The sequence below is a fragment of the Apiospora hydei genome (genome assembly GCF_038363865.1).
Source record: "Apiospora hydei strain CBS 114990 chromosome Unknown utg000002l_segment0_segment0, whole genome shotgun sequence".
In the NCBI taxonomy this organism is placed as follows: Eukaryota; Fungi; Ascomycota; class Sordariomycetes; order Amphisphaeriales; family Apiosporaceae; genus Apiospora; species Apiospora hydei.
Window position 1 is genome coordinate 4,700,050 of NW_027117361.1, and position 15,086 is coordinate 4,715,135.

The 15,086-nt window shown below is 54.1% G+C and overlaps 3 protein-coding genes across 3 annotated transcripts; 1 reads left to right on the forward strand and 2 right to left on the reverse strand.

Annotated features, from left to right (window-relative positions):
- Positions 1–319: 319 nt before the first annotated feature.
- Positions 320–2,092, reverse strand: PG997_001465 (Extracellular protein; the record flags this gene model as incomplete). The annotated part of the gene is made up of 2 exons (XM_066805780.1): positions 320–718; positions 896–2,092. 2 exons carry the CDS (start codon positions 2,090–2,092, stop codon positions 320–322), a joined length of 1,596 nt encoding a protein of 531 aa, XP_066675553.1.
- Positions 2,093–4,611: 2,519 nt separating this feature from the next.
- PG997_001466 (uncharacterized protein) lies at positions 4,612–7,526 on the reverse strand (the record flags this gene model as incomplete). The annotated part of the gene is made up of 4 exons (XM_066805781.1): positions 4,612–4,823; positions 4,882–6,947; positions 7,045–7,420; positions 7,475–7,526. 4 exons carry the CDS (start codon positions 7,524–7,526, stop codon positions 4,612–4,614), a joined length of 2,706 nt encoding a protein of 901 aa, XP_066675554.1.
- A 3,159-nt stretch (positions 7,527–10,685) lies between these two features.
- PG997_001467 (uncharacterized protein) lies at positions 10,686–11,219 on the forward strand (the record flags this gene model as incomplete). The annotated part of the gene is made up of 1 exon (XM_066805782.1): positions 10,686–11,219. The coding sequence occupies one exon, from the start codon at positions 10,686–10,688 to the stop codon at positions 11,217–11,219; it is 534 nt and encodes a 177-aa protein (XP_066675555.1).
- Positions 11,220–15,086: the final 3,867 nt, after the last annotated feature.

Consider the following 15,086-nt stretch of genomic DNA (forward strand, 5'->3'; position numbering starts at 1 on the left):
AGAATAATATGTACAACAAGAAGTGAAGTTCAACGATGGTGTTCGTTGAATAATCCGCAACAAAAAGCGAATGCAAATCCTCAAAAGTCCTCCTTCCTCTCTCATTTTTGCCATCGTCTCCAAGCTCAAATAGTGACTGTGTCCCCTGAATCTTTCATACTATTTCAGTACCGTCCTTTTGTCCAGTCCCCCCTCATAACTCATTCGCAAAATCAAAATCCATCCCAAGTCGAAGAAAAACGAATAACCACTTTTTTCTTATCTCCCTATGTTCTCTTGTCCTTCCGTCATACTGGCAAGCCAACTACCAGTTCCAACCCTAAGCCCGTCGCCGCACCGGATCGCGCCGCACTGCATTGCGCCGCACTGCATTGCGCCGACGCACGTACTGCTCCCGCCTCTTGCTCAACGTGCTGCTCTGGCCCGGCGTGCACGTCGTCCCCGGCGCCATCGGCATGACGGCCGACCAGAGTCCCGAAGCGCAGCGCTGCCAGGACGTGCCGTCCGACAAGCAGTTCCACTCGCCCTCGGGCGTGCAGGGGCCGGACAGACTGCCGCCGCCGTTGCCACCCGGTGATCCGGTGCCCGCAGGGGGCGCGGCGGAGCTCGTGGCCGTCGAGGTCTGAGACGGCAGGCCCACGACTTCGGAGGAGGTGGCGGAGGGAGTAGTAGAAGGCGTCGTCGGAACACCAGAGCTGGGGGTGGCGTTGGGGGCAGACTGGGCGTAGGAGTATTAGTGGGTGGGACTGCTCCCGAACCGGAAGAAGAGTGCGATCTAGTAGATTCTTTCTTGATTGTAGATGTGACAGAAGCAGTAGTAGACGCTTGTGGTAACGAAGACGTAACAAAGATGCTGCCGGGGGTGGAGAGGGACAACGATGAGGATGAACTAGACGTTAGGAGCGTAGATTGAGAGGCAGACGAGGAGGCGAATGAGGAGGTGCTGCTGATCGGCGTCGGCGACACTGTGTGGGTTCGGCGGGAAGTAGTGATCGGGATCACAATGAGCGACGGCGACGCAACAGCAGCCGCAGAAGAAGACGCAGATGCCGACCTTGTCGACGTAACCCAAGGTGCTTCCTCCAGACGGGGAGGAAGAAATAGAAGGCGTAGAAGCAGGAGATGTACAGGACGTCTCAGACGCTGAAGGCGAAGAAGAATGTAACGAAGACGTCGGCAAAGGCATCAACAGTGACGAAAACATCGAAGGGGAAGCAAGCAACGCCGGCGACGACGAGAATGACGACGACGATGAAGAAGATACATACGCGGACTTCGACGCAGTGGCTCCCGGTCCCGCAGGAGCACTGGCCGATCCCGACGCGGGAGCTCCTCCACTACCGCTACCCGCACTACCACCACTGCCGCCGACGATGGGGTTGCTTGACATGGGCTGGCCCGTCACACAGTCGTCCGGAAGCGCCGCCGAAGACGAGACGTTGACGAAGTCGGGGCCGGGCTCGGGGTAGAGCGCATCGACGCCCTCCTTGACGCAGGCCGCGCCGGCAACGTGGTAGAGGTCGGCGACGAGCATGGCCGGGCGGTCCTTGAAGGCGACGGCCGGGGCGGTGCGCTTCTTGTTCTTCTTGGCGGCGCCGATGGTCAGAACGGCGCAGTTGTTGTAGAACTCGCGGTTGCCCGTGTGGTTGATCCAGGACCAGGAGAACAGGACCTTGTCGGCGCTGGGGGTGTCGGCGGGCAGGGTGAAGGGGATGTTGGGGTCCGTGGGGCAGGCGCCGATCTTACTGAAGACGACGGTGAAGGTCTGGCCCTTGTCGTAGGAGAGTGACAGCTGGCAGGAGCCGCCGTTGTGCGAGGCACCGCCCTCAATCTTCACATTGTGTTGTTCGCCAGGGTACCAGGTGGCGACGGGGGCTCCAGCGATCGGGTCATCGAAGTCTGGGATGGCGCCCTTGCAGGGGAAGGTCGTCGCTGTGTTGGGGCTGGTGATGTCCGAGTCGACCTTGCCGGCCTTGACGGCGTTGGGGTTGCCCTTGTACCGGAGCGGCGGCGGGTCTGCCATGTTCATGTGGCCCAGGACGGTCTCGGCCGCGAGCGCCACGGCCAGCGTTACGATATGCGAGACACGCATCGTTTCGGCGACCAACAGTCAAGAAAAGAAAAGGATGAAAGTGAATTGATGAGTAATGTGATTGAATGCTGTCGTGTACCAGCAGAAAGACGTGTTGGGTCAGACTTGCTGAACCTTTGGAAAGTCGAAAGGAGATATTGAGAGCTGCCTGCACTCGTCAAAGCCGTATCTGTGGGAAATGCGAACCCAGGAGAAGAGAAATGGATGGAGGGTATAATAATAGTATTTCTTGGCGGCAAGAAGAATAATATGGGCGGGCCACCGGGGTTCGCGAAGCAGAAGGAAAGGTCTCGCGAGCGACCAATGTTGATTGTTGCCGGCTCTTGTTGTGGTGGATACACAAAGGGCGTCACAGACGGAGCAAAGGGAAAAGGTACGAATGAATGACTTGTCAGTCTGTCCAACCAGCCGGCGGCGCACCAGCAGTATGACAATGGAACGGAGTACACAACAAAGGACAAAAGAGGGGAGATGGAGAGAAGTCTGGGTCTTCTTGTATGCCAGCCGCTGAGCCCAGCCGCAAGAAAACGTACGGGGTGTGGCCATGACCCTTGACCACCTACCGAGTGGATGACAGCCTCCGACTTACACGCTTTGCCCGTGCGGATACACCACGACAAACCACACGGCCCGCCACCACCAGAATGCATTGTTACGGCCTGACAGCCCGTCATCCATCAATTCGTCACACTCGTAGCATACGTCGTTGGTGTCTATGCGTGGAATCCTGTTCTTGGGCCGTCTTTGGCACTTACCAAGGCGGGCAAGCAAGTACCTAGGTAGGTAGATTCTGGAGAGGCGAGGCGATGCACAGTCGCTTGCGAGAACCGTATCTGGCCATGGGATCGGTGAAGCATTGAGCGGTCGTCGCACCGTCAAAAGGTACTACTAACTAAGTGCAGGAGAACAGAAGAACAGAAGAAGAACAAATCCAAGAGAAAAAAAGCTACCGATGGAGATCGATCCACCATCCTTGACACATGGGCATGGAGGACGGCCGAATGAGTGGCCAGGACTAACGAGGTTTGTATTGCACGTCACAAACTTAGTGGCACTTGGGATCTGGAAGAGTCACCACTGGGAGGAAAAAGCCAAGGGTGCATGGGCGCCAACTTGCGACGACAGCCAATCAACCGCCCAACCCGCAATCCGTGCCTGACAGTAGGCATGCCAAGCTTTTCGCCGGCTCCCAATCCCATCCCATCCTCTTCTGCTCCTGGCCATCCTGGGACGACTGGCTTAAGTAAGAGGTAAGATGCAAGCATGACGACAGGATAGGTTTAGGTAGAATAGCCCAATGTGTCCAATGTCCGCATAGCCGGAGACGTCCGACCTGCCGACCACTGCCGGCCTTGACAAGCAAACAGAAGCGACCGTTTTGAAACAATCCACCCTTCGTTCCAGCATAGGAGGACCCCGCCATCTGTTGGCGCCCCCATTCTCGTGGGGACATGGACATGCTTAAGAAGTGGCACCACCCGGTCAACGAACTGCAAATATCCAGAATCAATTCCATCTCTGTCGCATGAACACATGTAAACACAGGTATATATAAACATGCATCTGCCGTCGACATACACAGTACAGCAACAATTGTCAAAACAACTCCCGACTGCATCTGCCAATGCGGTAGAGACGTAAGTACATGTAGGTAGGCAAAGCACCTCAAATGCTGGCTGATCTGACCAGAAACACCAGGTGACAAGAGAAATTCATCTTCACCACGAATCGGGATATCTCAAGTTTGCATGCATTTTTGCAATCGCGAAATCAAGTAAACAGGACAATCAAGGGTTAACATCAGGTAAACTTCTTGCCTTGGGTCTAACTCCGCTGCTACAGGATATCTGCATATTTATGTCATGTCATGTCAACGTCAACCACCTATTTCCCAGCTAACTCGGGGTAACGCTGTAGCCAATAGAGTCGCCCATGCTAGGCGCACTCCAACTCGTATATGGCCTCGAGTCCAATAACTCAGTCGCTGTCGCGAGGCAGTCTGCAACGGTTGGGTTGCCAAGATGCCTTCGCACCCCACCACCTTCCATATCTCTGCTCCTTTGCCTGCTGCATCTTCCCTCCCCTCGTCTTGCTTTGTTCGCCCTTCTCATCTCGATCAAAATATAGGTATGGTAAAAAAATACCGCAATGGTATCCTACGTGACCGAGGGCAGCATGCCAAAAAAAATATGCTGTGGTGTTGATGATATCTTCCGAGATCTAGCTAGGTCGGCCCCACACCAGCCCGTGTCGTGAGCCTCCAGAGAGATCGCACAGGTCTGTCCAAGCCGTACTGTAGTAGAGTCGGCTCCCCTGTGACAATTCCCTAGGCCGGCTGCAAGCCCTAACAGAACAAACAACGGCTTGACAGTCGACGCGGCACTGGGCCATCCAAAGTACCCGGAGGTCGAGGCGGCACGCCGACGGCCGAGATATGGGATGCTGAAGTATGAAGAAACCTCGGAATGTGCGCCCGGGCGCGGCGCCGCTTACGATCTGCCACTTGTACCTGAGACTTTTCACTTGGCCTCATCTGGCCCCTCCGTAGCTCGTCCCTGGGGGCCGGTCGGAATCGCATGACCGCCCTGAGGGCCCTGATGCTGGTTGGGTCCTTGATAATTCTTGTAGTTGTTGCCGTTGCGGTGCTGCTGAGGTGTATACTGATGCATCTGGGAGGGGCTGGTTCCAAACTGCTGGGGGCTGGGGTTGCTGTATCCTCGCATATTGTTCACTTTGCCATGCGAGTTAGTACTGGCGCGGCGGTGCTGACGATTTTCGAGAGGACTTACTCTGTCCCGGTTGCTGTGGGAAGACGGGCTGCTGGTACTGCATTCCAGGGCTCATGCCGTAGACGGGTTGGCCTTGCTGAGAGCCCTGGTGGACCATCATGGGGGCCGCGGCAGGACGCCCGGGGCTAGGGTATCCGTTGGTGCCCGGCATGGGTTGTGGCATGTTGACTCCAGGCGGCATGAACTGCCCCGAGGGATACATCTGCATCTGCGGTCCAGGCATTCCTTGAGGAGCCATGAATTGCGGCATCATGGGCCCACCCATGGGCATATGCTGCTGCTGGGGCATGTATTGCGGGTTATTCGAGAAGCTCCTATTGAACTGGCCCATCTGCGGAGTGCCAGGGGCGAATCCGGGCGCATAGGGCATCTGCGGGTTGTTCATGTTGGGAGGGTATGCCATGGGAACTTGGGCCATACGTGGGGACGAGTACGACTGCGACGAGTTGGAATGCATCATCCTATGATCATCGGCACCGTTGTAAGGCACGTGGGGCACCGGTCCATGGCCTGGGTGCATCTGCACCGGAGGTACGTGAGGGGAAGGTCGGGGTGGGACGTTGTGGGCACCGTGTTGAAGGTGGAAGGGCAGTTGGTGCTGGTGGGCCATTTGAGGCATGACATGGGTAGGGTTGGGTGTCGGCTGAGCCGCGAACGGCTGGCGCTCAAAGTACTCCGTGTATGACAGACGCATTGTTGAATCAGGCTTCTCCTCTTCCTGAGCCTGTCGCCAAGTTGGGGCAGTGTCAAACGAGGGCTTGATCCCATCGTTGTCATCATAGTTCTTGCCCTGAGGAACAGGCTGCGCCTTGATGTGAGCAAGGATGACACACTTCTTAGGATCGACGGCCTTTCTCTTCTTGCTGACGACAACCACGGCGGCATTGCTGCTGGCAGGGGTAGCTTGACCCTCCGTGGTGTTGTTCATCGCTGATCGGGGACTAGAGCCGGCACTCGGGTGGCCGTTGGGGCTGAATGCTGGAGCAAAGGCATTGGGTCGGAACTCGTGGCTGTTAGGGTTCAGTTTACCCATCTGACCAGGTCCTGGGATCGGACGACGAGCATACGGCGGTTCGTTCGGGTGCGAGGGACCTGTGGGAGGCTGGCGCATATCAGTAAGTTTGTGCTGCTCGACGTTCCTGATTCGCTGGGCAAGGTTGCCAGTCTGGCGGCCACCCTGCTGCATGTGTGGGGGTCCCTGTCGATCATTACGGTACCCCTGATATTGCTGCTGCGGGTAGTTGCGATTCGGAGGGTGACGGCCACCCTGGCCGCCGCCTTGCGGTCCGTTAACAACAGTGCTGACTGGTCGGGTTCGCTCAGGTTGAGGTTGGGCCGCTCCCTGAGGGGCAGCAGCAGGCTGTCCCTCCTTTGTAGCGACCGGCTTCTTATCCTTGGCAGCCTGTTCCTCGGCCTTGCGGCGCTGTGCAACCTCGGCGGCATCACGAGACGCCTTTTCTTGAATTTCTCGCTGCTTGGCCGGGTCCTTGGCGATTATGGAGATGAGATCGACAGGGACGGGCGTGGGGAGCTTGAAGTTGGTGGCGAACTTCTTGAGCTCATGCAGCTTGACCTCCTTGTCAGCCTTGGCCTTGTTGCTTCGGATCTTCTCGGCGGTCATTCTCTCCTTATTGGCGAATGTCTTGAACGAGGACAGCACATCCCGCTCAACAGTCGAGGTCGCGTTCGGTATAGCTGCACCCTCTTTGCCTTGAGGCGAGATAGTCCTGCTGGTGGCGGCAGATGCCTTCAAGGGGGTCGCGCTTTGGTTGACGGACTTGACCTCGAGCGGCTTCTCGGTCGTCTTCGGGTGGGGCTCGGCCTTGGCAGCATCGGCCTTGGGTTCAGGAGTCTTTGCCGAAGGTACCGCATTGGCGGATGTGCCGGGAGCGGGAGATGCGATGCGGGCTTCGACCTTTGTAGGAGACTGCTGAGGCTTCTGCGTGCCGATGCGTGCACTGATGATGGCGGGATCCACCGGGGCACCCTTGACAGTAGAATTGTTGGTCGGCGCTCTCATAGCAGGAGGCGTATACTTCTTATTGCCGCCGGGCAGGGTGGGAAGTCTTGTCGTTTGACACCGCTGTATCTACGGAGGCAATCAACGTCAGTATAGTCCAAATGGTGTGTACAAGGGCACTGGCTTAGCTGGAGGGGACTTACTTGTCTTCCTCGTCTCCGCCACGGTCGTTTCCACCGACGTAATCCATTATTCGCTCTTCCGCAACATGAGAAGTGGCAGCTGCACTGCGCTCAATCTCTCGTGCCTTTCTCTCGGCGGCAGCAGCACGCTCCTTGTACTTGGGATTGCTCTTGTCAATCTGAGTAGTGTAGATGTTCTCGTCGTAATCGGTCTTCAATCCGAAGAGTTGCTCGTTGGCTTGGAACTGGTCCCACTTGTCACCGCTGCTGGAGGCCTTACTCTCCAGGGCACCGAGGGAGCCAAAGGTGTCAGAGTCGCCGCCGCCGCCGGTCCATGGCTGCAGAGTACGTTGACCAACCTGATGGCCGGACGAGATGGAGGTATCGGTGCGAAAGCCTACGTTATTTAGTGCCTAGTCCGCGCAGATGGAGTTCCATTGGGCCGACGTACCGTTCTGGTTCTTGCCAGCCATGTTCCTAACCTCCTGTTTCTGGTACGACATGGTTGCTGTATCTCTCTTGTTCTGACCGTTCGCAGCTTCTGACTTCTTGCCCTGTACCATCCTCGATTGATGGTGGCCGGGGTAATGGTCTTCGAAAGACGCTGCCGATTTCGTCCTCAGCAAGATCGTCTTGGATCCGTCCTACAGTCCCTGATTCCATTTGCAGGTCAGTCTTCATGCAACAGCGGTATATGTGACAGTCTACAGGGTTTGGGCGTGGGAGTGGCCCAGCCGGTGGGAACGGCCCCCATTTGTCGATGGTGATGTTGGTACATGCAACTCGCCGATAGGACTGTATGGCCTGATCGCTGAGGTGACACCGGAGGGCGAAGTGGACGGAGGCCACGTGAAACGTGTCGGGCGAAGGAAAGAGGGAGTACATACTTTACAAGACAGAGGATCAGGGGTTTCCCGTCCGGACATACAAGACTGCTCACGGAGACAGCTCAGGGTCCTCGGTAGATGGTCGCGGAGGTTGGTCGACGTCCAGTTTGCCGTCTCCCTCGAGGGTAACCAGGTAGCTCGCTGGGTATCTGCGGAGTGGTGGAAGGAACTGGGCCGTCAGCACATGGGGACGGGAACGAATGCAAGAATCGAAGAGAAGAAAAGGTGTATACGCAGCAGCAGCAGTGCGCGCGCAAGGAGTGTGTGGGAATCCAGAGAAGTAGATGACGACGGGTCGGGGAATAGCAGTCAAGCTGCCCACAAACCACAGAGGGAGAATTGCGGTTGCGAATTAGTGCCAAGGGGGGGAGGGAGAGGGAAGGATTATTTTGGACGGGTGAGGTCAATGTTGGGAAGAGGGAAGGGGGAGAGGTCCAGAAGCTAGCTACTGCTGCTATGTGGTGTTGCTTGTGGCTTTGTTGTTGACACGGCGCAACCCCCAAAGGTGAGGAAGTAACCAGAAAAAAAAGTGGTCTCTTGCTGCTTGGGAATCGTGTCGTCGCCAGGAAAATGGCAGCAGGTGTCGAGTTAGGAGCCGCAGAAAAGCAGCGAAGCGGACAAGACACACTGACCACTTTCCAATTGACAGACCGGGGGGTAATTGGCTTGGCTTGGCTGGGCTGGGCTGGGCTGGGCTGCTGCTTTGCGTGGGTGCGGTGCAAGTGCTGGTGCAGTGCGCTCGCTGTGCAGCGTAAAAGCGAGCAGCAGAAGGCAGAGAAGAGAAGGAGGGAGGTTAGGCGATGCGAGGGTGGGAAGGGGTCCAGCGGGCCAGGCGGGCTCTGCTTGGTTTCGTGTCTCGCCTTGGGGAAAAGATGGCTGTGCTCCAGCTTCTCACTCTCTCTGCTCTCACGCTGTCACTCACTCACTCGCTCGCTTTCTTCTATCTTATCTCTCTCCGGCCGTCGAGCTCTCTCTCGCTTCTCTCTCGCCCAATGTGCGTGTGAGTCGGCGTGGTGCTGCGCAGCGGTGGTGTCCTCTCAGGTGCTCCCGATCTGCTGCTTGTTCGCATGCATCAATGGGATGATGGTTGGATATGACTGGGTGGAAATGCCGAGCTCCTTGAGACAGCGCAGTACCCCAGTTAATTCCTCTAATCTATACGCTGGGCCAGAAGTGCCACAATGGAGAGGAGGGGGTGGTAGAAAAAGGCGGGCGCGGGCACTGTCTTCGTTCGAAAGAGTTACCTGACTCACGACACCGATTGGGATTGAGGGTTGAGTGGCAGGCAAGTACAAAGTAAGGCGATTAGGTTGTTTTTAGTCCCGGGTCGTTCGACGGTGATGTGTGGAGTAATTGGGGGTTTAACGAACAACAAGCAGGGTCGAGGGCTCTTGGTTTGAATGGTAGGTAGGTCGTTCAGGTCAATCTTCCAACAAGTTTTGGAGTGCGTGCGCGCCAAACAAAGTATTAGAGACTGGAGGGGGAGTTTGTGTGTGGTCTGGTGTGGTATGTGATGCGATGCAATGCGACGCGGTGGGCAAGCAGCCCCAGTGTTCGAATTGAGCTGGAGTGCAGGAGCAGCAGCAGCAGCAGCAGTAGCGGTAGCGGCAGCGGCAGCAGTCACAGTGGGTGGTGGTAGTATTGGTAGTGGTTAATTGATCGCGCTTTCCCCGGGTTCTGGGTCGCAGCTCTTTTGGACAGCTTTCCCTCGAATGCCTGTCGTCCGTCCAGTCTGCTCTTTCGGCCCAAGAAAACACCACCTAAAGAGCGAACACCCGCTAGCCCTTGAGCCTTGAGACAAGCCAGGGCCAGGTACCGAATTATGGATTGATGATCGATTATAGTGGGCTGATTCTCCCAATGTTCTCATGTTCAAACAAAACAAATGCCCAGTTGACCTCGCACACTAAAGATATGGAATTACATAAGGCATCGATCGGCTTTGAGCAGTGGATTCGGCCTTATGGGAGGTTGCACTCAAACAATGGCCACGTACTCGGTGTACTCCTTCCTGTCTGTTTCAATCTCCATCAATAGATGATGGATGCAAAGCAGCGGTATGCATTTACTACCTACCATTGTTCATTGCGTAATCTGCCATTGGCATACAGGGCATCCAATTCAATTCCCAATTGTGTGCAATATTCTTGGGGTAGATAGACGATGAAATAGGTGCGGCTTGGAAATTGCACACTGTGTTCCTGTGCCATGCCATCCCGAAGAAGCAGGTACCAGATTCTCTCATGCAAGCTTGAAGCTCATATGCCCACCCACAACCCTCCTCCCAATTGCAATACCCGGCGAGTTGGAACTCGCAGCGCTGGAATGTTATGGCTGCAATATGGATGCACATCACCGACCTTGACTCTTTAGCATGTGCCTGTGCATGCAGTGGTAGGAACCTAGCAATAGATAGGCCTGAGTGCCCGGATGTTTTCAGCTGGCCAGCACTAAGAAATACCCGGATTGTGGGGCGTCCCAAGGCCTCAAGCTAGCAGTACAAGTCGGCATCTGAGGGTTTCCAGAAGGAGTAAAGTAACGACTATTGACTTTGTACGAGTCCGAACATCATGGGGCTATTCATTCATCCCGAAGTTTGGGCGGTTTATGGCGAACAGCAGATTCTCGGGTTTGGAGGCCAAGATTGATCGGGTAGGCTGGCTATTGAGAAGCTGGGAATCTGAATCTGCTTATTAGACGCGATAGGCATCCAGAGTCAGTTGTCGATAGGTTATATGAAACATTTCTTTCTAGGTTCCTGTTGTGCCCTATATCATGACGTCAATTGCCTGCGCCTCAAGCTTCTTCTTCTTCCAGACTTGGGCGGTTGGGTCTCACTATACAGAGTCATTGTGTCGTAATATTGGCACCGGGTCCATTCGGAGAGCCGTGCCTTCTCCTATTAAAATGCGATTGCGACCTGTCGAGACTAATCAAAGAACAGACAGCAGACGTCTTCTGTCTGTCTCTTTCGCGTTTGAAAGCCATTCAACGAGTGTCAAAGCTACTGCCCCGGACCAACCGCCCCCACAAACTCGATACGGGTTTTCCGCAAGCATCCAAAGTCTGAAGTTGGCTCCTCCCGCTCGGATACTCCTCTGGAAAATAAGGGAAGGCCCCCAAAAAGCGCCTGTCACAAAGACCCCAAATGCTACCCTAGGGTTTGCTGCTACTGTCCTGATCGTATCGTACCAATCGACACTCCCTCAGCCGAATCTCTGGAATTTCTGGAATCTAGACCCCTCCAAGCAACAACTCAAGCTTCAGGTGGACGGCACAGGTACTTCAGCAGCAGCAGCATTGGGTTAGCTCGGGATATTACTCCTAGGGCGATCTTATGGCTGAGGTACCCAAGCTACCCCTGTAACCTCAAAAGCCAGGCCATGTCCACACGATGATCGTGCAAGGTAGCTCTAGATTCTGGACAACGAGTCGAGGCGTGTAAACAAAGGGGACAACGTATATCACGAAATCTCTTTCCAGTAAACAGATGTTGCTTCATGTTTCAAGGCGAATAGGAGATGCCCGCAGCCAACCCGGCAACAAGACCCAGGATGAGATTATGACCATGTGTTGAAATTGCATCCAGTTATTTATAAATGCACATCATGGGTTCTGGTACGTTCATCCCTGGCACCCTGGTCAGATCAACCGGGACTCACCCCAGAACCGATCCACATTCCAGAGCGGCCTCGCCGGTTGGAGTTAGTTCTGATGATGTTGGGCTGTAAAGGAGAAAAACGCCTGATGGGTAGCAATTCGCATGCTGTTTGGAATAGGAGTAGTAGGTAGGTGATTGTTCAGGCCAAAGGGGGAGAGGGCGCGGTTGGGCGCATTTTGCAAACGGCCAGCCAGTCCTCGGCAACAAACACAATGGAGTGATCATTGTCCTCTTCCAACGTCCTCTCTGCAAGACAAGGCGAGAATCCAACCCAACAAGAAAAGGCTTATTAGTCAGGGCCGGTTCTGGTATAGCACCTGCAGGGCGTATCTGCAGAGGAGGCGCAATCCGATTTGCCGGTTTAAGACTCCCATTGACCAGCACCACTACTACACTCCCAACCTGTCGAGCAGTTGTGCGACACACTCATCAAGCTGTAGCCCCACGAAGAAAATGAGAATTGACGAAAAAGGAGCCCCGAAGCCCCCAATCAGCTTCCAACAGGTAATTGTGGCGCAGCATTTGGTGAGAGTGAGGCTGAATTCTTCAGCTGTTTCGGTGAAGCTCACGATTCGGGATTGGCTGGGTTCGCGATCGCCGGTCCGATGGAGGGACGGGGTCGACAAGTACCGACATGACTTAGGGGTACCTACATGCATGTACAGCTGATATTGCGCAGAGGACCAATGAGTCCCATCTCGCATACTTTTCCCACATTAGACATCTTCATCGTCAAACAAACGACGAAGAACTAGAAATTACAGCGTTGTCACTGCCTGTTTGGCCCTTTTCCACACTTGAGTCTAGAGGGGGCTTTGGGGCAACGACCAAACAAACGGGCGATGCGATGATCTGCAGCGGCTATATGCGGGTCCCGGGTAGCGCCTCACCCAAGTGATTGGGGGCTCCCCGTTTGGATTAAAGTGACACGCACAGCCTGCTTTTCGGGCAACTGGGCTGCTCATCGCGGCCCAAGATGATGTGCGTAGAGTATGCAGGTTGCTTGCGAGTCATGCAGAATAGAGAGAGTATGCAGATGCAAAGATGAATGAAGCGCAATGTGGTGGTGGTCACGCCGTACCCCGGGGACAAGGAGTGGAATCCTGTCATGTGGTTGCTAGCCTGCCACTACCTCTACACTGCCTGTAGCTCGGATTCGTTTGATAGTGGATGGAGAAAAATGACGTACATTCGACTGTATTCGCCAGCTGCCAACTAGTAGTAGCGGAGGATCAAAACACTAGCTGCCCCCCGTAGGACACACTACTTGCAGAAGGCACTCACGATGTCACGGCGATGGATCGGCATAGGAAGCGCCGCGTCTTCGGGAGGGCCTAGAAAGGCCTCATGACAGCCCCACTCCTTTGAATATGTGATAAATACCTGAAATCCGGGCTCAGAACTCACATGTTATGTACGTCAAACGAATCCTGTCTAGCTCCAAGTTCATCGGCAGTCTACGTTCAAAGCAAATGATGTTCTCTCGTCTCGTAGCAAACAAGACCTTATGCTTGGACTGATAATAGACGCATGGGCTATCCCCAGCATAGTCAAGACCACTCTATATCATAACTTGGATAATAAGTTCGTGTGGGTGGAATACAATTCGTTACTTGTAGGCTGTTGGCAGCGGATAAGTTAACGCTTCCCGACCTCCCAAGCAAATCCTACGCTTCGGCCTGAAGAGTACACATCTAGAGACATCTATAGATAAGTCCTAATCCCCAAATATGGACTTAAGACATGGGTCGGAGGCGAGATGCTTGTGTTCAGCGTCATGGGGGGATGGGGCCTTTGGGGGTGGCCCCCCCTAAATCGTTGAATGTACATAGATCATCGGCCCCCCATATGTCAAGAGAAAAGGATAATTGTCAAAAATCTTTAGAATCTCTACATCGATTCTGAGTGACCTTCTTAGTCAGTGAACATCGAGGCTGAGGCTACGATGTATATGCACGAGACGGTGTTGACCCATGATTCCCATCTAACCATGCCCCTAACAGAGATAAAACGTGATACTAGCATTCATTCATATTGTATCCCTATATGAATCCCATGCTACCTTCGTATAAAGAGAGCGTTAGTTTTCACGACTAATACGCTGTGGGTGGCTTGCTACCCATGGAGTGGTATGAACAAGGCGCCATGTTTCCAGCTCTGCGACTTTGTAGATGCTGTACGAACCTTGGGTCATATGAAAACTCACAAAATTCTCAGTTCCCTATTCTGAATCACCCGATCTTAGCTTTTGCATACACGCTTGAAGGACATGTTTATATTCCAAATGGGGTTGAGTTCTACGAGCATCTGGTGCAGCTTACCCATGTATGTGCTGGTCGTCTTGTGGGCGAAGTGATCTTGAGTCAATATGCTCTATTCCGTCCCCGTTGATCTCGTTTACTTCGTGTATGGTTCAACATTTCAAAAAGAACTCACATCTATGAATACTGCCAACAAAACGATGTTGAGGCTGGGAAAGAAAACTTCGTCTCGAATCTTGTGCTAATGGCAGATCTCATTGATGGAGACAGTAGATAGAATGCAACTAGGCGGACTGCCACCTAATCGCCATGCTAGCATCTTGTAGCAAATTCCAGAGCCTTTCCTTGGTAGCATTAAAAAGCTTGCCGGTTAGATATTATACGTGTTGCCCTGTAGGCCAGCCAGCTCATTCGAATGTTTCTGGCATTTGTGTGCTCAGTGACGTTGTCGTCCAAGAATAGTTGCCTGTCCAAGTATCTCGAGTTTGCGACTGGGAGACCGCCTCTGAGTATCGACACATTCACCGAAGCACGTAAACTTATGTCATCCATCACGGCTTGGCTGGTGTCCGTGTGGCCTACACCCCGTCTCCAAGCATTGCATAGCCATTGAAGATAAACGCACATGCGAAGATTGTGCCAAGCCAAGCCGTAGAGGTCATATTGAAGGCTGCCTATAGCCTTGACAAATGGCCAGCACTTCCAATCGCGACCAGGCAAGATGAAATCATTCCATCCCCAATCCATGGAGCAGATGCCACCCTGAGATCGGCATGACAAGACCTCTTTACACTCGTTCGCCGGCACTCACAAACACCTACCCACCCCAAAACCTCGGGCGTTGCTGTTGACTCCTGGTTCTACTTGTGATCGTGCTCTGTACCTTCAAACCGAGACAACTTCTACTACCCTATGTAGAGACCCGGGAAGCGATCGAGCCTCAAATGGTGCTGGCTGTCTACCAGCGGCGCCCTGTGGATGTTGAACGCATCGAGCCTAGGAAGTATATCCATCATTCTGAGGCTGCTGATAGCATATACCGACTACAAAGACACCAGTAGGTTGTTGGTACACCTGTAAGTCACTCCGGAGCTCAGCGCGTTTTCAGTATCTCTTCTATACAGAAAGGCGGGATCGTGCATGGAAGGGAAAGCGAGTGCATGCATCCATCAAAGCCACGAATGGCACTGCAAATCCAGCTGCCAGTGAGCCACAGCAGATCTCCCACGAAGATCAGGCATGGCATTGCCGATC